Source organism: Schistocerca americana, chromosome 2 (genome assembly GCF_021461395.2).
Source record: "Schistocerca americana isolate TAMUIC-IGC-003095 chromosome 2, iqSchAmer2.1, whole genome shotgun sequence".
In the NCBI taxonomy this organism is placed as follows: domain Eukaryota; kingdom Metazoa; phylum Arthropoda; class Insecta; order Orthoptera; family Acrididae; genus Schistocerca; species Schistocerca americana.
Genome location: NC_060120.1, coordinates 131,990,529 through 132,014,641, shown reverse-complemented (window position 1 = coordinate 132,014,641; position 24,113 = coordinate 131,990,529). Strand labels below are relative to the sequence as shown.

Here is a 24,113-nt window from a genome sequence, read left to right as displayed (position 1 = left end):
ACATAAACTTTGTGTGCGGTTGGTTTTAGCCTGTACATTGTTGTAGACAAAATGTAGATAAGATATCGACATTTTATTTAACTCTGAGAGTGGGGCGATACCTTATTTCGTTCTCGAGTTACTGGTTTTTATATCTGATGGGCAGTCATGCGCACCATGCCCATTTGTGTCCCTGCCATCGGGAGTCATGAGCATAACAATCATGATACTTCATAAACAGTTTAAGATATTGAAATGAGGTTTTATTCACGGAGATATGGAAGTAACTTGCTGGCAGTAGTGAAGTTGGCAGAACAGGACACACAAACGCATCAATGGCACTTCAGGGAAGCCCAGGACCATGTTTAAACATGCACTCAGCAACTGGGGAGTGACAGAGCATGAAGAGTTAACTCGTCCACAGTAGTTAGATTTTCTCCAATGATTCATGTTAATAACTTTTTATTTTCTTCAGTATTAACACCCAGCAGTGCAGTTCCTCTTACCTTAATCTTTTCACGTGTTCCCATAGGTCGCTTGTCTCTCTTGTGAGTCCATGACACTGTTCACAAGGTCATGAGCCATTGTAACATGTCTTCGTTTCCCATGCCACAGTCTCCCTGTATTCCATCTGACTATTTCCCTCTCAAGGGTTGACAATTCATGAGTTAGCACATTTATTTTTCAGCGAGCACAAGGCTCTGAGATCTTTGCGGCACTGTTTCTGCTGCAGTCTGGTCTTTGACTGTCTTGTATACTCCCCTTGGATGTCTGGCTGGTAATAGGTGGATAAGTTTTATGTGAATCTGGGTTTTCTGGGCCGGGGTTCTGTGAGCACAGCTAATTTATTTACACTGTACACTTGAGAGTGCTTTTGTGAGCACTGGAAAAGAAGTCCTATCTCATGGTGTGCTGTTGTGCCAGTTCATTTGAGGAATCTGATAAAACTACTCAAGGCCATTCTAGTTACAAGGCACGTTACTGGGTGGAATATGCCCACTATTTTTTATTTACTTAAATTTGGCATATTTCGTTAGAGTACCGTTTCCGTGAAATGTTTACGAGGCGATATTTGTCTTGGCTTCAGTTGTCTAGTGGAAGTATGATTCCACAATGCAGTTTCATCGGCTGCAGAAATGACCTGGTTCAATGCGTTTGCGTCATTTTTGGTGCTTCAAATACCATTTCTTCGAATGTGGTTTCTTCTTAAAGTTTATATAGAAAAAGTAGTAACATAATTCATTTTTTTCTGTTCAGTTCCAAATTATTATGACGGCGACCTGCACACTGTTCTACCTTCAACACACACCACGAGTTCACTGCCGACTGAGTACAGTCAAAGACGACTCCAGCGTCAAAGACATTTTACACAACACACAAGCTTCCACTTGTAATCAGTCTCTTTGATATTCTTCGTCACATTGACTAATAGTAATCAATATGCTTTCACTCTCAAAAATATAAGTAAATTAACGTATAATAAGGCAAATTACAATAAAAAATATTGTGACAAAAATATATAAAAACATTTACAATTTGGTATCGACAAATCCGGTAGAAAATAACACATCTCCCAGATCCATTACATGGGGAAAAGGAAGAAAACTTTTAAATTTATTATCCCCACTCCATAGAAATAAGGATCAGCATGGGCAAGTAATTTAAAATTGGCATGCTCTGGATTGACACAGCAAAAGCTGCTGAAGTACATGAGCTGCTAAATGCTAATATGCTTAGCAAGTAGGCGTTTGACAGCCACTCCTACAAAGTAACAAAGTACAGCAGTGAAGTTGTCAGCTGCAGGGACATGATGTACTTGAAGACACATGAGCTGCTTCAGGAATGGAAAGGTGGTGGTGTAGTAGAAGTTTATATCATGAAAAAGGTTAATGTTCAACTGGATAAGGCAGCAGCATTCATTGTGTTAAATTGGCTATTAACTGTAGTCATTGCAAAATTAGAGTACATGAACCTTGGTTAAAGTTAAGTAAGTTAGTTGATAACAGGTAAAGTTGATGGAGGTTGGAGGCTTGTGTATCTTGAACTCGTAGTGATTAGAATAAAGTAAACACGTACTGTATCAAGACGGTGGTGCATTTTGATGTTTCAGGAGGCCTAGAAAATGGACAATGTTATCTTGACAACATACAGTCACTACAGCCTTATTGGTATACATGTGAAAAGGGCAAATCCTTTTGAAGATTACAGAGGACATTTGAAGTTAGATTTTGTTGTTCAGAAGAAACAATGTAGTGGTTATTAGGTCAAATCAGTGAGAGGTTGGAATTTTTTACGTATGAGAGTAACCCCGTCTCGCAGGTGAACAGATAGAATGACTTCAGGACATATGCAATTAGTGCGTTTTATATAGTTGGTGGTGACAGCGCTAATGTACGTAGTACAACAGCACAAAGAATTATAGTGATGCTTCGGGGATCATAGCAGAAATGTCTCCACAATAAATAAAGTTTCCTTCCGGAATAGAATTGCATTCCGTGGTAAATGGCTTCAGCATACTTGATGTATTTCCTGGAGTTGCAGGTACAGTGGACTTCGCTACTATGGCTCAGTGATGGTCTATCAAAAGCATGTCATTTTCATACAATTTGTCATAGTTAAACATCAAATAATGACATTTGTAAATATAGTCTTTACACAATATACTGACATGGAGAGGTGGCTGCTCCGTTTAAGCCGTAGCATAATTGAGTGTGTTGTGAGCTGCGAAGGTAAAGGAAGCCAGCTTGTGTCCACCTACCTAAAAAGTAATGTATATAAAGACACAACAAACCACACACACATTTGATTTAATAGAAGTATTACATGCAGTAGCCGATGTTATTTATTGTAAATAATCTATTTGCTGCTCTTATTGTAAAGGACACATTTTGAAATGTTATCCAGTGGTCAGAAATCTTAACATAATTGTCAGTGTATGTCAGAAAGTAAACCCAAGTTACACACTGGAACTTTTTGTACTACGAAACTTTGTGTGTGTGTGTGTGTGTGTGTGTGTGTGTGTGTGTGTGTGTGTTTTCTGGTTTTATTGACTGCCTCGTGATATCTTGTCAGTAAATATCTTTTTCATTGATAATGAGCAAGATTGACAAACCTCTTCCATTCAAATGAAAGTACAAAATCAATCTCGATCTTGAAATCTACACTCCTGGAAACTGAAATAAGAACACCGTGAATTCATTGTCCCAGGAAGGAGAAACTTTATTGACACATTCCTGGGGTCAGATACATCACATGATCACACTGACAGAACCACAGGCACATAAACACAGGCAACAGAGCATGCACAATGTCTGCACTAGTACAGTGTATATCCACCTTTCGCAGCAATGCAGGCTGCTATTCTCCCATGGAGACGATCGTAGAGATGCTGGATGTAGTCCTGTGGAACGGCTTGCCATGCCATTTCCACCTGGCGCCTCAGTTGGACCAGCGTTCGTGCTGGACGTGCAGACCGCGTGAGACGACGCTTCATCCAGTCCCAAACATGCTCAATGGGGGACAGATCGGAGATCTTGCTTTTCAGGGTAGTTGACTTACACCTTCTAGAGCACGTTGGGTGGCACGGGATACATGCGGACGTGCATTGTCCTGTTGGAACAGCAAGTTCCCTTGCCGGTCTAGGAATGGTAGAATGATGGGTTCGATGACGGTTTGGATGTACCGTGCACTATTCAGTGTCCCCTCGATGATCACCAGTGGTGTACGGCCAGTGTAGGAGATCGCTCCCCACACCATGATGCCGGGTGTTGGCCCTGTGTGCCTCGGTCGTATGCAGTCCTGATTGTGGCGCTCACCTGCACGGCGCCAAACACGCATACGACCATCATTGGCACCAAGGCAGAAGCGACTCTCATCGCTGAAGACGACACGTCTCCATTCGTCCCTCCATTCACGCCTGTCGCGACACCACTGGAGGCGGGCTGCACGATGTTGGGGCGTGAGCGGAAGACGGCCTAACGGTGTGCGGGACCGTAGCCCAGCTTCATGGAGACGGTTGCGAATGGTCCTCGCCGATACCCCAGGAGCAACAGTGTCCCTAATTTGCTGGGAAGTGGCAGTGCGGTCCCCTACGGCACTGCGTAGGATCCTACGGTCTTGGCGTGCATCCGTGCGTCGCTGCGGTCCGGTCCCAGGTCGACGGGCACGTGCACCTTCCGCCGACCACTGGCGACAACATCGATGTACTGTGGAGACCTCACGCCCCACGTGTTGAGCAATTCGGCGGTACGTCCACCCGGCCTCCCGCATGCCCACTATACGCCCTCGCTCAAAGTCCGTCAACTGCACATACGGTTCACGTCCACGCTGTCGCGGCATGCTACCAGTGTTAAAGACTGCGATGGAGCTCCTTATGCCACGGCAAACTGGCTGACACTGACGGCGGCGGTGCACAAATGCTGCGCAGCTAGCGCCATTCGACGGCCAACACTGCGGTTCCTGGTGTGTCGGCTGTGCCGTGCGTGTGATCATTGCTTGTACAGCCCTCTCGCAGTGTCCGGAGCAAGTATGGTGGGTCTGACACACCGGTGTCAATGTGTTCTTTTTTCCATTTCCAGGAATGTATATGATGAAGTATGTTAACAATAATTTCTACTTGTGTGTAGGTCAGATCGTAGTACAGCATTATCCACCGTTCAAGCTGTTGAAGAGTCCAGAATCTTCTTAACACTACACCTACCCTTTTTTTTTTGCATTGTAAAGTTTTTGCGTTACAGCTGACCAGCTCTAAAATGATATCAGTTTCAAATTTTGAGACATTAGGCTTCCTTTTCTTGCTCTGTATAGTGCAGCTCTGGTATGTTATGATGATAAACTGAAAAGCATGCATAAGCACAACAGACAGCGAGTATCATTTTTGCATATATCATCGGCACTTTCCTTTGTAACACAAGGAGTTAACTGCAATTAAATTCCTGATCAGCTGAACGTATTTTGTTAACTGTTGTTTAACATTAGTTCTGAGACGACTTAATTATGATTAAGTTTTAACAGCGGTCATGAGACCCTCTGTTGCTTGTGGTAGTGCAGTCAGCCGTATGTGTGGCAGATGCAGTCTGTGCACATGAAACAGGTACCCATTGTACAGCTACACCTGAAAAGGTTAATTTTTCAAACAGCAACATTTCGAGGAGCTGAAAATGCTCAGTATTTATTGGTAGGGGATTGTGGAAGATCTAGATGTGTACTGTATGTGCAGCGAAGAAGGTATTTCAGTCAGTACAGTCCCCTACTTTCATCAAATCATTCGCCACAGCAACAAAACAGGTCACTGCCAAGATCTCTGTAGTGCATAGACCATAATGCATACTACTGGCTCAACCATCCAAAACTGTAACTGCCATACCAGATCAACGGAAAAATAATCAAAAATAGAATTCCGAACGGCCAATGGCCAGAGAACTGCATGCCTTGAATATCGCTGTTTGTACTGTACCGGAAGAATATGAAGAAAAGTAGAGGCCCAAAATAAAGATTTACCAACTTCATCAAAAGATAAACAGTCAATGTAAAGCAGCAATAAGCAGAAAAAAAGTAGAAAACCATCTGACCAGGTTTTTGTCGTCGTCTGTGCGAGAGAAGACATCTGTGGCAAGAAGTATGAAGTCGTCAAAGAGCCAACAGTTTACAGAGCAGTGTGCTCCTTGTCAGTCTCATACACTGACATTTATTAACTGGAAGTAAAAGTAAACAAGAATGAAAAAATGAAGAAATTAGAAACAAAGGTGATTCCAATGATGATTGCTATGCTGAGTGCTCCCTGTTTGTGATCCCATTCTATTAACAGTATAGCATAAGCCGTTTGAAAAATGCAGCAGCATTTTTTTTGTTGGACATGCTCAAAATAAATATTATTTTGCAATTTCACGTTTACTGATTAAAAGTGATTTCTTTCCTCTCTCAAGTAATTCACACGCGACTTTTGTGAAACTGATGGGTCTGTAGCTGTCAAAGTGATTTAAGGGAATAAAATTATTGGTCATCTGCAGAAACAAAAAGAATTCACAGACAGACGTTTATAGAAAGGTATGACACTGTATGTACCTCTTAAGTAAAAGAAAACAGCAGCAGCTTGGAACTGGGACTTCGGATATGGTATGTTGTTGATTGATAATGCTTGAAGTCATTCTCCAAACTTTTTACTTGAAAGAGAAGACTGCAAGTTAGTTTTTTCTAGTCTTCCAATTGATGAACTGGGGCATCATTGAAAACTTCAGACATTGTTACAGAAAGGTGTTGCTGCATATAATATTTGGGCCTACATTAATGACCATTTTGGACTTTCCAGGCTACAGTATGTAGTCAGTCCTTTTGTCTTATTTGTAAGACTTGTAATATGAAATATATACAATGAAAAACACTTCTACACTTTTCAAAGGAGTTAAAAATGGAGATTACTATTGAAGCAAGTACATTATAAAAGAACAACAGGGTGTTGTATTAATTTTAATGACCTTTAAGTGGGAACCAGTTATCTTACATAAATTTGACATATGAATACGTCTGCAGCTTTTTGACTGAAAAGTCTACTTTTTTGCCAAAAATTTTAGAATTGTAGTCTGTTTTAGCTTGGTGAATGTTTTCTCGAGGATTTTCAGTTGGTATGCATTTGGCGGCATGCACTACCCAATAGTACCACAACGCTGCACACAGAAACAGATTTTTCCAGGGCTTGTACCCCGGGTTCTGTTGGTCATAGAAATGTAGAGTTGAGCAATTTGGATAGCTTTCGGTTAAAGACAATTTGTTAGCCAACACAAGGATCGTCTTAGTTTTCCTTTCCTACAGCACAGGGTCAGAGTAGGAATATTACACAGTTTCTCCTGGAACAGTGAGAAGAGACAGCATCAGCGGGAATGAATGAATGAATGAGTAGTAACAGTGAGAGAGAACAAGAGGGAGAATTGACAGATGAGAGTTGTCCTTACAACACATACTCCGCTCCCATAACTATCTTGGCCTCATCCTACAGCAACCTACTGTCCCCACACCCTCCACCAGTTTCTATCCCATCTATCCTGTCACCTCCTCCCTATTCTTGTCTTCCATCCTCTGCGTGTGCCACCCTCTGCCAATGCAGTTACCCATTTTACCCTTACCACATTCCTCTCTCTGCCCACCACACATGCGTGCACGCACGCACCCAGGTTGCTGCTTCCATTCTCCGTGACAGTCGCATTCTGGTCTGAGCTGTTGAGAAATGTGCAAAAGGTGAGCTTGCTTAAGTGACTGAATGGTGTGTATGAGATGAAGGCTTTGGCCAAAAGCTAATGTGTAAGTGCCTTTTCATTGTGCCTGCCTGCAACTATGCTATATTATTAGTTACAAATATTGGGAAGTGGGTGTCATTGGTATATAATCATAATTCCAAGGCCAAGTTAACACGGAAATAATATGGCTACCATAATGTTAGCATACTAGCAGACAGTATTGATAGCTGAGGTTGGTAGTGACCACAAGTGCATGGCCGTTTGAAGTGATACATCATTTTCCGACATCTGTTGGAACAGTTAATCCAAGTAGCCACCACAACAAGAGATGTCTTGGTGTGCAAGATTATTAGATATTTTGTCTGGCAGTGAAAGGCAACAAAGCATGTGTGCCACAATTTGTTCCAAGTTTTCATGACTAATACTGAAGCAGATCTAGGGAGTAGTAAAACAAAGGCATAATGTTTATAAACATTACTTGATAGCCAACCCAATAACAATATCTATTTATTTGAAAGAAATCCTGTTTTCCATGAATGTTGTTTCATTAAGTGTAAATTTAGGGGAAATTTATAGGTATGTTAATGCTCAAGTGAATACAAATTAACATTGTGAACATAGAAAATTTGACAAGACATTAACAGATGTTGTAAACAATGGGGAAGTGTGAAAGAGGGGCTATACTGAATGTACAGTTTTGTATTTAATTTGGTATTAATTTCATATCCAATATGTTTTTATAAAAATCGTGTATCTGAAAAATCATTTATCATAACAACCCTCCTCACCCAAATTGTTTTAGGTAATCAGTACTCTGCTGTACGGAGTTTTATTAACTATTTTTAAGGTAAAAGCTGTTGTCAACTCTGGTTAGTTTTAACACCATTGTAATTCGTAATTAGGGACCTGAAAATTCAGTGCCAATTTTTAGTAACTTTGCATCAAAATTTTGAGATGAACAAATTTAAAAGGTTGTCATATTACATGCCTGAAGACAAAGCCTTACTGATTGTAGTTAACTGATTAAAAAGTGGTCTTTGGGAAGCCTTTATACTTCATCGGTTGCTTTTGCAGAAACTCCAACAGTCTCCCCCCCCCCCTTTCCCCCCTCCCAAAACGGTCTTTTGTTTACTTCTAATGATCATCTTTCAACAAATGATAGTCTCTCTTGAGAAACAGAAGCATTTTCCTGCCTGTTTAGAGTGCTTCTATGATTGAAGGTGGTGGTGGTGGTTGTTTTTGTTGTTGTTGTGGTCTTCAGTCCTGAGACTGGTTTGATGCAGCCCTCCATGGTACCCTACCCTCTGCAAGCTCCTTCATCTCCCAGTACCTACTGCAACCTACATCCTTCTGAATCTGCTTAGTGTATTCATCTGTTGGTCTCCCTCTACGATTTTTACCCTCCACGCTGCCCTCCAATACTAAATTGGTGATCCCTTGATGCCTCAGAACATGTCCTACCAATCGATCCCTTCTTCTGGTCAAGTTGTGCCACAAACGTCTCTTCTCCCCATTCCTATTCAATACTTCCTCATTAGTTATGTGATCTACCCATCTAATCTTCAGCATTCTTCTGCAGCACCACATTTCGAAAGCTTCTATTCTCTTCTTGTCCAAACTAGTTATCGTCCATGTTTCACTTCCATACATGGCTACACTCCATACAAATACTTTCAGAAATGACTTCCTGACACTTAAATCTATACTCGATGTTAACAAATTTCTCTTCTTCAGAAACGCTTTCCCTGCCATTGCCAGTCTACATTTTATATCCTCTCTACTTCGACCATCATCAGTTATTTTGCTCCCCAAATACCAAAACTCCTTTACTACTTTTTGTCTCATTTCCTAATCTAATTCCCTCAGCATCACCCGACTTAATTAGACTACATTCCATTATCCTCGTTTTGCTTTTGTTGTTGATCATCTTATATCCTCCTTTCAAGACACAGTCCATTCCATTCAACTGCTCTTCCAAGTCCTTTGCTGTCTCTGACAGAATTACAATGTCATCGATGAACCTCAAAGTTTTTATTTCTTCTCCATGGATTTTAATACCTACTCCGAATTTTTCTTTTGTTTCCTTTACTGCTTGCTCAATATACAGATTGAATAACATCGGGGAGAGGTTACAACCCTGTCTCACTCCCTTCCCAACCACTGCTTCCCTTTGATGCCCTTCAACTCTTATAACTGCCATCTGGTTTCTGTACAAATTGTAAATAGCCTTTTGCTCCCTGTATTTTACCCCTGCCACCTTTAGAATTTGAAAGAGAGTATCCCAGTCAACGTTGTCAAAAGCTTTCTCTAAGTCTACAAATGCTAGAAACGTAGGTTTGCCTTTCCTTAATCTTCTAAGATAAGTCGTAAGGTCAGTATTTAAGGTGTTTCTCAACATTATTTTTCTTTTCTCACACAAGCTGATAACCAAAAATCTTACAGAATATTGATTTTGAACTTTTGTGGGCATTCAAGCTGAGCAACTCGTGTATAAGACCACAGACAGAACCAACAAGGTACTCAGTGTAGAAAGAGAACAGAAAATGACTCATTATTTGCACATTAGAGAAAGACTTCATAGTCAGGATACCTTAGCTGGTTTTGTTTTCTGGTTGCTACAGTGCAGAGTGGGGACATTATAAATTGACTGTCAGCCGTGAGCGTAAAGAAACTAGAATTATGACTGCAAGACGGCACAGAAGCGTTGTGGTGAAACAAGCCCTGCCTATCTCCTGCAGGGCAATCAGCACATTGTGTATTGTGTATTTCTGTGAAAGCAGAGCTGACACATGGGAACAGGAATCACTGATATCTTTTGGTGTTGAGGGTCATAATCAAACTTGGTTGTGGCCTGGATTAGTCTCTTCACTCCTTTTGAAATACAAACAGAGAACAATGAGCAATGCAAATGACAAAGCATTTGGTAATGGCTACCACACAATCGGCTGCTGAGGTTCGCAGCACCATAAATGAGGTAGTTCAGGCCCAGCCTCTCCTAGGATTTCATGCAAACACAGTTCAAAATGTCTGCCACTGAAAGCTGCCACATTACTTCAACTTCTGAACATTAGGTAGCAAACAAATCTATGCATTTCTTCGTTTGACGATGATGTTACATTATGTCAAAGTGCTGTGTTGCATTACGTGGTGTGTATTTTAAAACAGGCCCCTGAAAATGTTCAAGTAATTTGTCAAACATCACCAATTTCATCATATTTTCTGTTCTTAGTGTTTATCAAATTATTTACCTGTGTGTAGCTTCATTTGACATGCTTGTCATATAGATACTATTTGACATATTTGAGAGAAATTTTGACTGACAGTCAAATTGTTTAGTGACTGAGATTTTCTTATTGCATTGTGAGTTCTCCAGTTGCGGAGGCACTGTGTATGGGTATAAACAAAATAGTGCATGCAATTACCAGGATGATAAAGGTGTTGTGTATTTCCCAGCCATATATTATGCAGGAAGGTGTTGCAAGGAAAATCAGTATTCTGTGCATAACATGAAAGTGGGAGTGCAGAGAGAGAAATGCTTTACACTGGTAGCTATTCCTACTGGTGTCAAAATATTTCATGACAGCTGCTTCAAATGTGAACTTAGCTTTCCTGGTATCTTTGCGCACTTGGTTGACAAACCCGTGGATAGGCAGCAGTGAATTTTACAAGCATTTTGATCAACTGCAAGTGATGTGGCACCAGAGCAACGAGTGCATTGACACGTTGTTGAATTCATGCATTTACTATTATATTATCTTTCCAAATTGGCTTTTGCTAAATGATGTCCAATAACATTAAGAGGAAAATTTGTTATATTTAAGCTATTTGGCACACACTTATAAAACAGCTCATCTAGTCACAGTTTGCTTTGAAGTAAATTTTACGTTTTCAGATTTTGAGACAGAATTTTCTTTTATAATAAATGTGAATGTTTGAAGTCCATATTTATTTGGCATAAGTTGTTGGATGTTGGAAGTAGTTCTCATATTCCTTCCTCTAGCCTCAACTGATGTAACCAACTGGTTGCAAGGAGTTACAGGTCAGCTTGAACTCCTTAAGCCCAGTGCAGTGTGGCATTTTTCTCATTTATGAATCTTTGTTAGAGGTGAAAGAAGCAATAAGAGATAAAAAGAAATCTAGAACCAATTTAATTAAAAGCACTTCGGATTCGTAGTTTACTAATTAGCTACTGAACCACATATTATTTCGTGTAAAACAATAATTTCAAATTACTAATCAAATAATTGTTCTAGAACTGAAAAGTGATGCATTAGACAGGTGATCTGTCGAGAGTTGTTAAGTAAGAATCCACAGAATCACGTTTTTTATTACAATACAGCAGTTTGATGTTTTCACAGGTCATTTCTGATGGAAATATGCCTGATTCATGGCGTCATTTGGCATTGGAAACTGTAGTAACATTAGCAGAAACTGCTCCAGCAATGTTACGAAAAATTGGTGGCAAGTATCTCACACAACTGATACCAGAAATACTGAAAATGATGACTGACCTAGAAGAGGAGGAAGATTGGAGTGTTACAGATGAGGTTGTGGATGAAGATAATGACAGGTATCTTTCATTATAAAGGCCTTTAGCTCTGTGTCCAACTTATAAAATGTTGCACTGTTTGATCTTATTTAAGCTACTTTGAAAGCTTGGTTGTATATGAAATATTGGCTGCTCTATGTTGTTAAATGAAACTGTTAAATTTACGAATATATTAAGTGTGCAGGATGCCTGTGAGCACACAGGTGCACACTTGTGGTAAGGTTCCAAGTCTTCTTGAATAGTTCTAACTGGCAGTAGTGACACTGGTACTTTTTTGGAATACACTTTTGAATGTGAAACAAGTAGGACCTATCATTTTACATGTGGCACTACTTTTCAATAAGAAAACAAAAACTGAGAATTGAAGTAAGTTGTGATTTCACATTGTATTCCCAATAGTTCACAACAGTTATGTAAGTACACTTGGCCAAAGATCATACATTAATCCAGTATGATTAGTTTCTTTATACGTTCATGCGTGGCGGGTGATTCTGTTGATCAACACATGTATAACCAAGAAGATTGGGAGGAGAATTATTGTGCAGTGGGCTGCTTGGTTCTGTAATTCCGTTGCTGGTGAAGCATACATATCTGCTTGAATGGACAAATTTGTAGCTGGTTGAAACAAGCAACCTCTCTCTGGTGTACTTGCCTTACGCAATTAACGCAAGATGTAGTGTTCAATTCTACGTAGCACACTTGCATTTGATATATGCATACTAGGTTAGCAAGGAAACGTAACGCAGCTATTTACAATGTGGAAGATTGTCTATCTGATTTGATGTGAGTGTTTTCAACTTTGAGATAAGGTTAACTGTCAGATAATTTGTGGAATTTACACATACAGGTGTGGTGTAAATGAGTAGAGTTCTGGAGACTGTCAACTGAGTCCTCCTCCTAGAAAGTATTTAGCCAACCACTCTTGTGTAGGATTTCATCTTTCAGTACATTAGTTTTGAAAATTTTCATGTTTAGATGTTTTCATCAGAAAAGAGTACTCAAAACAGGAGTGTTACATGTTCTCTCATTAGCACGGGATTGAAATAGACAGGCATTGAATCTTCCTCCATAAATATATTTTGTACTTGGTGTAATACTTTAGCATACATACTCTAAAAAATAAGCACTATTGATATGCAAGGGATAGGAATTAGGATTCATGAAGCACAGCAGCATTAAAAGATGCATCTTGTAGCATTTGAGGAATTCCGTTTTTTCTTTTTTTTTATGGATTGTTTGTAGACATTACTACGTAACAAATTCTTTCTTAATGTGTTTTCAGTAATAACGTGGTAGCTGAATCGGCACTGGATCGTTTGGCATGTGGTTTGGGTGGTAATGCTCTAATGCCACATATTGAATCCACAATTCCAACCATGCTTTCAAGTACTGATTGGAGACACAGGTATGTAAAAGACAACAGTGAGAGGAACATACCAGGCTCACACTACATTGTCAAAAACATCATTGGCAGAGTTTCATAAGAAGCTAAGACTGTGCTTCAATTTTTATAAAAGTGGTCAAACAGTGTGTCAATACACCATGAAACATGTTGTAAATAGCATTCTTTTATAGTGATAGAAGGGCCCAGGAGAAGGGTTTAATTATTGATTTTTTTCACTGGAGACTTCTTGAACTAGTTAGTATCACTCTTACATTTTTTGGTCATTAAAAACACTACTTCTTGGGGTTACTTCATTTTGTGATGAAGCACTTGACCAATGCAAAGTTCATGATGTCTATCTAGTATTGCCCCGGTTCGGAAATATTGTAGATCTGGGGCAGATCTACAGAGCAGTCTTAAGTTGTAATGGGGAGGGTCTCACGTGACCCGTGTTTACATTTAGTGATTTTGCTGTTTCCTTTTCATTTATTGCTCTTACATCAAATGAAAACAAAACTGATTTCTGTGACCAGGAGCTATCAAGTGAATTACATAATTACAAAAGGCTAAAATATGTTATTAGTTTCAGATTTTATTTTATTTCCCCTTTCTGACAGTCAAGCATTAATCACATTGCAGAACAATGAAGTTATTTTGTCGATTTTCTAAAGAAAATTGGCTTTTATTAATCTTTTCCACTGAACCAGCCAATTTATTGCCAATTTATTTGAAAGGGAGTGTTTAATTCCACACTATTGGCTAGTTTCAACTGTTCGCTGCATTTCAGGTGCATGTTTTCATCTTCTAGAACGTATGGCATTATGCCATAATAAAGAACCAAACATGAGATAATACAGTACGGGTACTCTAAGAATATTTACATACGAATGTGCACTTTAAGCCGAATTATGCATTTTAGTATGGTTCACGAAATTCCCGCGCTCTTAGAGTGTCCTCTAATGTGTTGTTTCTTTTATGACATTATGTAAGACACTTGTTATCTGGCGCTCTCTGGCAACTGCTGAAGCAAACCTATTTCTAACAGGTCGCGGGAAAATATTGCGAATGGTGCTTTGAAAAGTGTTACTTTCAAAGTAAATTTACTTTTACGCAAGATGAACTGTGTGTGTGAATGTACGATGAATTTCTTAAATCACAAAGTGTTTGACTCTCATTTAAAAATCAACTCTTTGAGTATGATGATTTAGAATAATTTGGAGCCCAGAAGATCTGACATTTATGTCGTTCTTAAACATTTTACTGGCACATTTGTGTGATGTATCTTAAAGTGTAACATGCGCTAAAAGGGGCAACATTATATGTGAAAGCTTTTCTTTTCTTGTAGCAACACTACGTATATTAATTTAAACCATTAACGTTCCCTATTTGTGTGTTCGTGTTACGTAACAGTGATGTTGCTATTGGCTGACTACATCACGTGTCCTATGTTCTGAATATCCGCTGTCATCGGCTGGTGAGATTGTGACGTGAGCTATGACTGGCTTACAAAAGTGCATCGCAATCAAGATTTCAGTGCTTCGGAAGGTAACGTGCGGTGTTTGGTGGAATTTGAATTCATACTTTCGTAATACGAAAATATGCACATCAGAAATCTTCCCAAAACATGTTTTGTTCCCTGAGTTTTGTTTTCTAAAGTGCCGGTAAATACTATACTGGTGTATAAAATCATAACCATTCAAAAGACTAATAAGTTTTACAGTTCTGAGGAAAAGTATACTCTCACTTAACACGGAAAAGGTGTATTTTCACCCGGGAGGAAATGTACTTTTAACCGGGAAAAATCTGGGAATTGTTTTTCCTCATCCATGTATACACCCTGTTAAGGAACCTTTTATGCTGCTGCAGCTATAAACAAAACAATAATTCATGTGACTTCCTAAGTGCTAGTTAATTTGTGTTGAAGCCTCCATACAAAGATTTCTAAGCTCATCACACACACAAAGTTTTGTGGGCAAATGATAGTTAAGTATATTATGAGTTTGTTGATGAAGTAGTAACTCATTTTGTCATCTTTAATTTTTCCTTCCCAAAACAAAATATAATATCTAGGAGGTGGCACAATGTCAACTATTATTCTTTAAAATACTGTACACCATGTGAATGAATCATTGTTTAATGTTGATTTATTTTTATTATTCTTAAATCTTGTAGGCGTGCATCATTTTTTTTCAGACTGAAAATGAACTTTGGTTCCAACAATTGTGCATCTATTTATTGTTGCTCACATTTTAATTTATATGTTTCGATATTTCTCTGTTGTTCAGTTCGCCTTATTGTTTCTCTCGCAGTGGTTGTCGCGTTTTCTTTTACCTAGTCGCTTCCTTCAATATGTGTTGACACCTAATGGTTTTGAGTTAATTCCAGGGAACCCTTATACCACAGTATGTCACGATTTAAATTGCAGATCCATCTCACTCGTGGCTGTGTGCAGATTTGAGAAAGCCAAAGGTGCTTTTTAAACCTGATTATTGTAGTCAAGTCTTTTATCTCTCTATAATTTATAATATCCCATTCCCCTCACTTCCCTCCATTACCTGACTGACAGTTTCTTGCTGTGTCTCACTTAGACCCAGAGGATTGCCTGATTTAAATTGACTACACTCCATTACCTTAGGTTTACTTTTGTTCATATTAATCTTGATGCCTCAAGACATGTCCTACCAACCGATCCCTTCTTCAAGTCAAGTTGTGCCACAAACTTCTCTTCTCCCCAATCCTATTCAATACCTCCTCATTAGTTACGTGATCTAAATTTAGCGTTGGAGGGCAGCGTGGAGGGTAAAAATCGTAGAGGGAGACAAAGAGATGAATACACTAAGCAGATTCAGGATGATGTCGGTTGTAGTAGGTACTGGGAGATGAAGGAGCTTGCACAGGATAGATTAGTATGGAGAGCTGCATCAAACCAGTCTCAGGACCGAAGACAACAACAACAACAACACACACACACACACACACACACACACACACACATACATTAATCTTGTCTTCTCTATAAACAGTATCCAATGAACTGATTTTCCAAGTCTCTCACTATCTCTGTCAGAATTAAAATGTCATTGACAAACCTCAAAGTTTTTTTATTTCTTCTCCCTGATATTTAATTTCCCCTGCCAAATTTCTCCATAGTTTCCTTCAAATGTTGCTTGTTGTGCGAATAGAACATCAATTGGGATAGGACCCCGTCTCACTCCCTTGTCATCTGCCGTGTCCTTTTCATTACCTTAGACACTGATGGATGCAATTTGGTTTCTGTTCTGTGCTCCCTGTATGTTACCTCTGGTGGCTTCAAAATTTTGGTGTGTGTATTCTAGTCAAAATTGTCAGAAGCTTTCTCTAAATCTACAAATTAGCTTAATGTAGGTTTGCCTTTATTTAAACTATCTGCTAAGGTAAGCTGTAAGGTCAGTTTTGCTTCACATGTCCTTACATTTCTGAGGCAGCCAAATTGATCTCCAATGTTATCTTTAAGTCTTTTCATTTTTCTGTAAATAATTGGTGTAAATATCATGAATTCTCGGTTCAGTAATGTTTGCATCAGCACCTGCCTATTTTGGGTTTGAAATTATTACATAGTCTTTGAAGTCTGAGGACATTTTACCCATCTGTATATCTTGGGTGCCAAGTGGTGTGGTTTTGTCATTGTTTTCCAAAGTATTCTGACAGAATGTCATCTAATCCAAGTTCCTCGTTTCCACTTGATCTTTCAGTGTGCTTTCGTATTTTTCTCTCAGTATATCTTCTACCTCATCATCCTCTAATTTTTCTCCGCTATCCGTAGTAGTATGTCAAGGGTCCTTGTATAGTCTGTGTATTGTTTAGTGCCATTTCTGCTGACTATAATTAAGGGATGGAAATGTAATAAGTTCTAAGTGCAGTTTTTTCACAAAATGGATCTTTAGTGCTAATGTGTTCTCGTTACTGAGTCATATATCCCTGGACATATGCCTTGTCATGGAGAAGTAATAAAATGCAAGAATAGATTGCTACTTGTCATGTAGAGGAGGCACTGAGTCGCAGACAGGCACAGTGGAAAAGACTGTTAATTTATTAAAGCTTCCAGACAGTCTTTCTTTTCCTGTTGGAAATGCACACTTTCACACTAACACAGCTCGCACACCATGTCCACTGTCTCGGGCCATTACAGTCCTACAGCAACTGTGATTGACAGAGCAGCAACCAATGGTGGGTGATGGGGGTAAGAGGTGCCATGAGGTGGGGAGGGGGAGGAATAGCAGAGTACCTATGGGGAAGAGCTAGTGCTGCATTGCTAGTGCTGCATGGTGGAGTGTGCAGGATCAAGGTGGGGACAGTATATGGCTGTTAAGTGAAACATCATGAGTCGTGAGGCTGTGCTGCTTTCCTGCTTGGGGGGGGAGGGAGGTAGAGAAGCGGAAAGAACTTCTTGGTGCATTGGTGGAATAGACGATGTGTATAGTACTGGAGTGGAAGTAGGAAGGGGATAGGTAGGTGGGAGACAGACTAATGAAGGTTTAGGCCAGGGAGGGTTAGAGGGTTATGGAAACAAAGACATGTTGTAGGGAGAGTTCCCATCTGTGCCATTCATAAAAATTGGTGTTTGTAGGCAGACTCCAGATGGTAACAGTGATTTAGGAGCAGTTGGGGTAGATGGTGGTTGATGGAGGAGTATTTGAGGTCAGGCAGGGTTCATTGTTGGATTTGGTTTGACTCCGATTGGTGGCGAAAGTGTTTCCCCTACAGGTATTGGGAAGAGAAGAGAGTCTTTAACAAGTTCATAATGATTGAACTAGTGAGTGGTGCCAAAGATAGTGCCTTTGTAAAGGACAGATGCTCCTACAAGGCTGAGGCTTTTGGAGGACATTTCATGACACTGTTGTGGGTCTGTTTTGTTTCTGGATTTTGAATGGTGGTGGGACAGAGTTTCTAAGTGTGTAGTAAATATTGTGGGTCTGCAAGGCAGGGTTTGGCAACTATAAGGAGAGGTTTGATGGAGACTCTTGCAGATGTTGTGGATAGTGGCAGGTGTGACCTCTGCCTACAACATATCCTTCACTCCTGCAATGCCTGTGACCCATACATTCACTAGTCCCTGTTCCCACTGACTCGTTCCCATCCCTACTCCAGTGCTAACCATGTCATCTACCCTGCCAAAACACATGCAAGTCCTTTACCTTCCCTACTTCTCTCTCTTTTCGCTCCCAGTCGTAGTGATGTAAAATATCTGGGCATTTATAAGTTGGGGCAAATGCCCAGGATAAATGACCAAAATTCATAAATGCCCAGGAATTTATGCATTTTACAGATTAATTGATAATGGGTACTTATGAAAATGTTTAAACTGATATTTTGTATTGAAAAAGTGATTTGCAACACTGCTTGTTTAGTGGCTGGGTAACCAAGCTGAAAAAGCTGCTTGAGAGTTAGGGGAGAGCTAGTAGGGGAAATAAATTGGACTGTAAACATAACTTTTTACACATTAAATTAGGTCAATTTTATTTTCACAGCAGTGCAGTCATATGGAAATAGATAAGAAAACAGCAAAATATAAAACTATATTCTGACTCAAATTGCTATATCTGACAAAGCATTTAAAGTACAGACTATCACTATGCAGCTGTTCAGGGTAGGTGTGTGTGTGTGTGTGTGTGTGTGTGTGTGTGTGTGTGCGTGTGAGAGAGAGAGAGAGAGAGAGAGAGAGAGAGAGAGAGAGAGAGAGAGAGAGAGAGAGGGGGGGGGGGGGGGGGGAGGGGGCATTATAAACAATAAGCAGCTGTCAGCAACACATACTCTTCCTTAGTGCTGCAAGTTGGAATGTTAGTAAAAAAAAAAAGAAGCTTCTCCCTTCTTTCCTTTCTTTCTCAGTGATGAAGGCAATAAATGATATACATAGGGTTAAGTGTAAACATTTACAGTGGAACTTCGATTTTACATTCTCTGATTTTACACTTTTCACGATTCTAAACCATAAATTTATAACCTCTGTGAAAAACCAAAAGATTAATGCTAAAAAATCCCTGATTTTACATTTCTTCCTAGTAAGTTTTATCTCTATTCAAAGTTCTTACTTGATGTCTCGCTTGACTTTGTCCTGTTTTCTTCTTATTGACATTTAATGTGACTGAACAAGTTAAAAGTGGTTCAAAAGACAGATGGTTCGCACCACAGGTGATGGTAGAATTGAGGGAATATTTTACGCCCATGTGGAGAGGGGAGGTGTGAGAGAGGAAATGCTAATGTAATCCACATTCAGTGTTGCCAGCACAACTTGCAACATTTAGCTTCACTGCGTAGTTACGATACAACTACTGCTGGGTTGCAGCGGTTATGTAATAACAAGACAGCCGAGGTGAAGTGTTCCGGACTGAGCCAATATCTTTTTTCGGGTCATAGAACTTGGTCTTATCTTTCTTTCATGTACTGTATTCAGCAGCAATATCAGTTGTCGACCTTTTAAATTCAAACACAGAATCTTGAAGAATATGCTTGCTCATAATTGAGGGAGCATCATCCATTTCTGGCTTGTGAACATTTATTGGCTGGCGACTTGTTAAATCACCCAATAGCCTGTGCAGCAACCACCTACTGGATGTGTGGAGAGGTGGAGTGGCCCTTCAGCCACTGGAGTGCAAGTAAGGGTGAAAGCATTTGCGAAGTGCTGAAAATATACTGTATATGCAGATGATGTGCTATGACAGAGATGTCGCACGGAAATAGAATGGGTTTTGCAAAAGCACATTTGAAAGACTTTTGTGTTCAAATGTGAGATGATAAAATTGCAACAACTACATACAGTATTCATGTATGTACTTTGCACCATATACTGTAGGTCGTAAAGATTGGCAGCAGTGATAGAGCGCATGAAACGAAACTGTAGCATCTGATCTTGCTTTCAAATTTACATTTTACACAGTGTACAGGAATTCACTGAGCTGACTTCTAATAAGCTTGTAACATCAAATGGGGAGGTAAACTTATTTTTTCACCTCCGTTTCTCTCATAAAGTCTGAAATAACACTTTACACCTGATGGTGAGCAGATAAAAAGTGCTGCTTACAATAAAAGCATTGAACAAAAACATCAGTGGTGACAAAGTATGTCATGAAGCAGATTCTGCATTCATGTTTATGGTTTAACCAATTAGCTGCTGTGATGTTTTTTGTTTTATTCAACATGTTCATCAATTTTTGCTTTCTTCTGGGTGAACATAAAGTATGATCTCTCAAAAAAATGCGTGTTTTGAACATATAGTTTGTAGTTGAAGCATGCCAGAAAACAGCTCGATTACCTGGTACCCATACACCAATTTCAATTTTTTGATGAGTTTTTACTTGCTTTTACACATCTGTTATTTTTTAAGAACTGATGAAATTCATTACCACGAATTATAGTATAAACATTGTATTGTACATTTAATTTCCTTGCTTAGACAGGTTTTATACAAACTATTGGTGAGGAATGTGATTTTTTTATCATATATGCCATATTGCTCATACCCAATTCTGCATTTTCCTCAAATTTGCATTTTTTGAGTGTGGGGTGCACAGAAACGTAAAATAGGGTTTTTACTGTACTAACTTTCAGCATCAGTAATATTGTCCCATCCCCCTGAGTTGTGCTTGTGTGAATGTGTATTTTTTTCTGCTACAGGTGGAGGATTTTATCAGAAAGCTTTAACATTTTAGCAGTCTTTTTCAATGTGCCTGTGTGTGACTCAGCACCTCTTCTACAAGCTTACTCCATCCTGCACTCTCCAACGTTTGTCTTGGAGAAAGTGTTCCACAAATTTGTGGTCTCTTTGCCAAGCAGTGCTGTTTGGCGTTCAAAGTGCCATGTGTCAAGGTCCCCTCCAGTTAGTAGATGCACAGTTGGTGTGAGAAGCAGAGTGCATGTAAGCTTTTGTATGTATTAGTAAGACATCTTTGTAATGGAGGGAGATAATTTTGGCCTCAAACATAGTAACAAAAATCTAGAGAAGTGAACAGGCAAAGGGTCACATAGGGGGGGGGGGGGGGTTGGTAAAGGGGCACAAAACAATGAGGTCAGTACGGTATTACTAATGATCTGATAACACAAACTTTCTTCATTTACTGAACTCACCTAATGAACTGCAAGTAGTATTTGTGATCTCACATTTAATGTTTGAATCTTTATGAATGAATGACTGGATCAGTTTGTAGAGTATAGTTCATAGAACTGTTTTAGGCTTCATACAATGATATATCATTTCACTAGAAGTACAAATTTTTCAATGAATATTACAGAATAGAGAGTGAAAATGAATCTACCCAGATAGTCGTGCTTGTTAAAGTACCACTTCTAAAACGGGGAGGTGTACAGACCCCTGATAGAATCCTCTTGGTGGATTAACAAGGACTGGTGTGCCAGGCAGCCTGGATGTGGTTTTTAGGCTGTTTCCCACGTCCCTGTATATTAACATCGGGTTGGCATCCAAGGCCTGCCTCATTTGCTTGATTCAGAAACATTTAGAAACCTTTTGCTCGCCTTCATATGAATACCACTATATGTGGTCGGGCTTAACTTATTCTGTCCCTGGGTATAATGGATTAGTGACAGGTAGGGTCAGATCCATTTACAACCATGTCGACCCTGCACTGTTGCAGTACAAAGGCACAAGGAGGAGGAGTGAAAGTGAACAAGAAATCAAACTGTGTGTGCTGGTACATATAATGTAGCAAGCAATTGTCTTCAGTTAACAGTGTGTTACACAGTACCTGATACTGATGGTGGCACTAAGCAAGTTTGCAAGACAGCTTTCCAATAAAGTATTTGGACTCAGACACACACTTTTGCAAGCTCTTCAGGCTAGAAAAAAGTAGTGTCTATATAAGAAGGTATCCTTAATAAGAAGGTCGGCTGTTAAATGTGATGGATAGACAGCAAGTTAAAGATCACATAAAGGACATCATGAAAGCCATTAATCAATCAAAGTTGACTGAAGAGCACATGAACATTAAACTGTATAAAGAACTTACATTTCATATAAGGCAAAGTCTCCATTGACTTCTGTTTCTTACAAATTTATGCGTCAGTTTTTAAGAGAGATGCAACATGGGTTCTTTCGCAGTTCTCATATGTACTCGTGTAGATTAAATGATATTTAGTTTTCGGACCTGAGGTGAGAAGGACACATAACTGCAGCTGTAGTTGAACAGGAGATTCATCATAAAAATTACAAATATGCAATGGATTTAATGTGTATTGATTCAGCTAAGTCAAAACTCCCCAGTTGTGTAAATACTGTCATATTTATTGATATACAGCAAGCATTATCTGTTCCAACATTAACACATTCCAGTATATATTACAGCAGGCAGCTAAGTCACTACAGTTTTGAGTGTTCATGTCAGCTGCTTTTGTGGTATGCGTGGTAAAAGTCTTGTTGCACAAGATAGTTTAGATTGCTTCATTTATATTCAAAATCTTTAAGGTTTGAAAAGAGAGAATGCAAGTTTTTGGTGGTTGGATGCAGCTTTTTGAGTTGACAGATTTTGCAGTTACAGGGAAATAGTTATGCATGGCCTTTGTTCAGAGAGATTTGCACAAGTGTGTTGAGTCTGTTAAAGCTATGAACACATCCTGATGTGTAAACTGACTTCTCTGATTTTAAAGATGTCAATGCAAGCATGTAAGACCTACGGTATGAGCAAAGTGTATCAAACTTATCTGTCTCAAATAACTATGAAAACTTATTACTCTACAAGAGAAGAATGGAAAAATGTCTTTTCTTTCAAAAGAGAAAAGACTATTGCTGATGTATGCTGAGTCGTGTTTCATCTGAAAGACCAGCTGCATCTGTCACTTGCAAAACACACACCTGTAGACATTGTTGCTATTTCTTCCTCACTGGCACAGAGAGTTCTACAGTAAAATTTGCAACATGTTATCTGGAAAATGGAGTTGTATAAGAAACAGAAGTCAGTAATTTTTACCTTCTCCTGTTAAAAAAATAATATAGCGAAATAGTTTTTGTTTTGTTGCAGTTATTGTTAAAACATTACTGCTGTGATTCTATACTTGTATTATCACAAATCGCATTGCTTTGGTATTAATTGCAGAAACAAAAACTTTATTGGCACCTGAAACCAGTCATTTCTTGGTAGGGAACCTAGGATGTTCTAATGAATTATTTATTTTCTGGTTTCTCATAATTTTTTATGGTGGTGAGATGCACAGCATAATTGTATGATAGAAGACTTCAGATTTTTGGATATGAATAAGTTATGTACAAAAGACATACTGCCTTTGGTTCACTGTGCTAAGTTTAAATTTCACACTTAGAACATTTGATATTTCTACTCCACAGTTTTACATTCGTGATATTTGTAGGATTACACCCATCTTGAACTAAAATTTTCCAGGCATGCTGCTCTTATGGCTCTTTCAGCTGTGGGTGAAGGTTGCCATAAACAGATGGAGAATCTTCTACCACAAATAATGGAAGGTGTGCTCAACTTTCTTCGCGATCCTGTAAGTATGACGTCAGTTACCCTTTCTGTACATGAAATTTAGAAACAGTCACAGCTTTGTCCTAGTGTCACAAAAGGTTTCCATGAATCTGCTACCCTTGCATATTAAAATCTGGGTCGGACAGATTATACATAATAATAACTCTTTAAACTTAATTTTAAACAGCATAATATTAATGTTACTGTCTCTGCACCTAAATCTACACCGTGCAAGCCAGTTTACATTGTGATGTGGACAGTTATTGCAGGTATCGTAATCATTTCTCCCATCCTGTTCAATTTGCATATGCACATAGGAAGAATTACTCTTGGTAGAACTCCATATGAGATCAAATTTCCCTATTTTGCAGTTGTGATCATTTTATGAGAATTTTAACTTTAAATCTATCAGTGTCGCACAATACTTTCCATGTAGTGTTAGCCACTGGGGTAATTTTTGAGGCTAATGAATTAAGTTGTTGGATTTTCTCATATGTTTGTGA

At 39.2% G+C, this 24,113-nt stretch overlaps 1 protein-coding gene across 1 annotated transcript in view; it reads left to right on the top strand.

Annotated features, from left to right (window-relative positions):
* LOC124589517 (importin-5) overlaps positions 1-24,113 on the top strand; it is a 169,004-nt gene that overhangs the window by 41,817 nt on the left and 103,074 nt on the right. Inside the window, exons 7-9 of the mRNA XM_047131559.1 lie at positions 11,567-11,778; positions 13,040-13,162; positions 23,524-23,632. Coding sequence (XP_046987515.1) covers positions 11,567-11,778; positions 13,040-13,162; positions 23,524-23,632 — 444 coding nt within the window. The remainder of the gene's footprint in view (positions 1-11,566; positions 11,779-13,039; positions 13,163-23,523; positions 23,633-24,113) is intronic.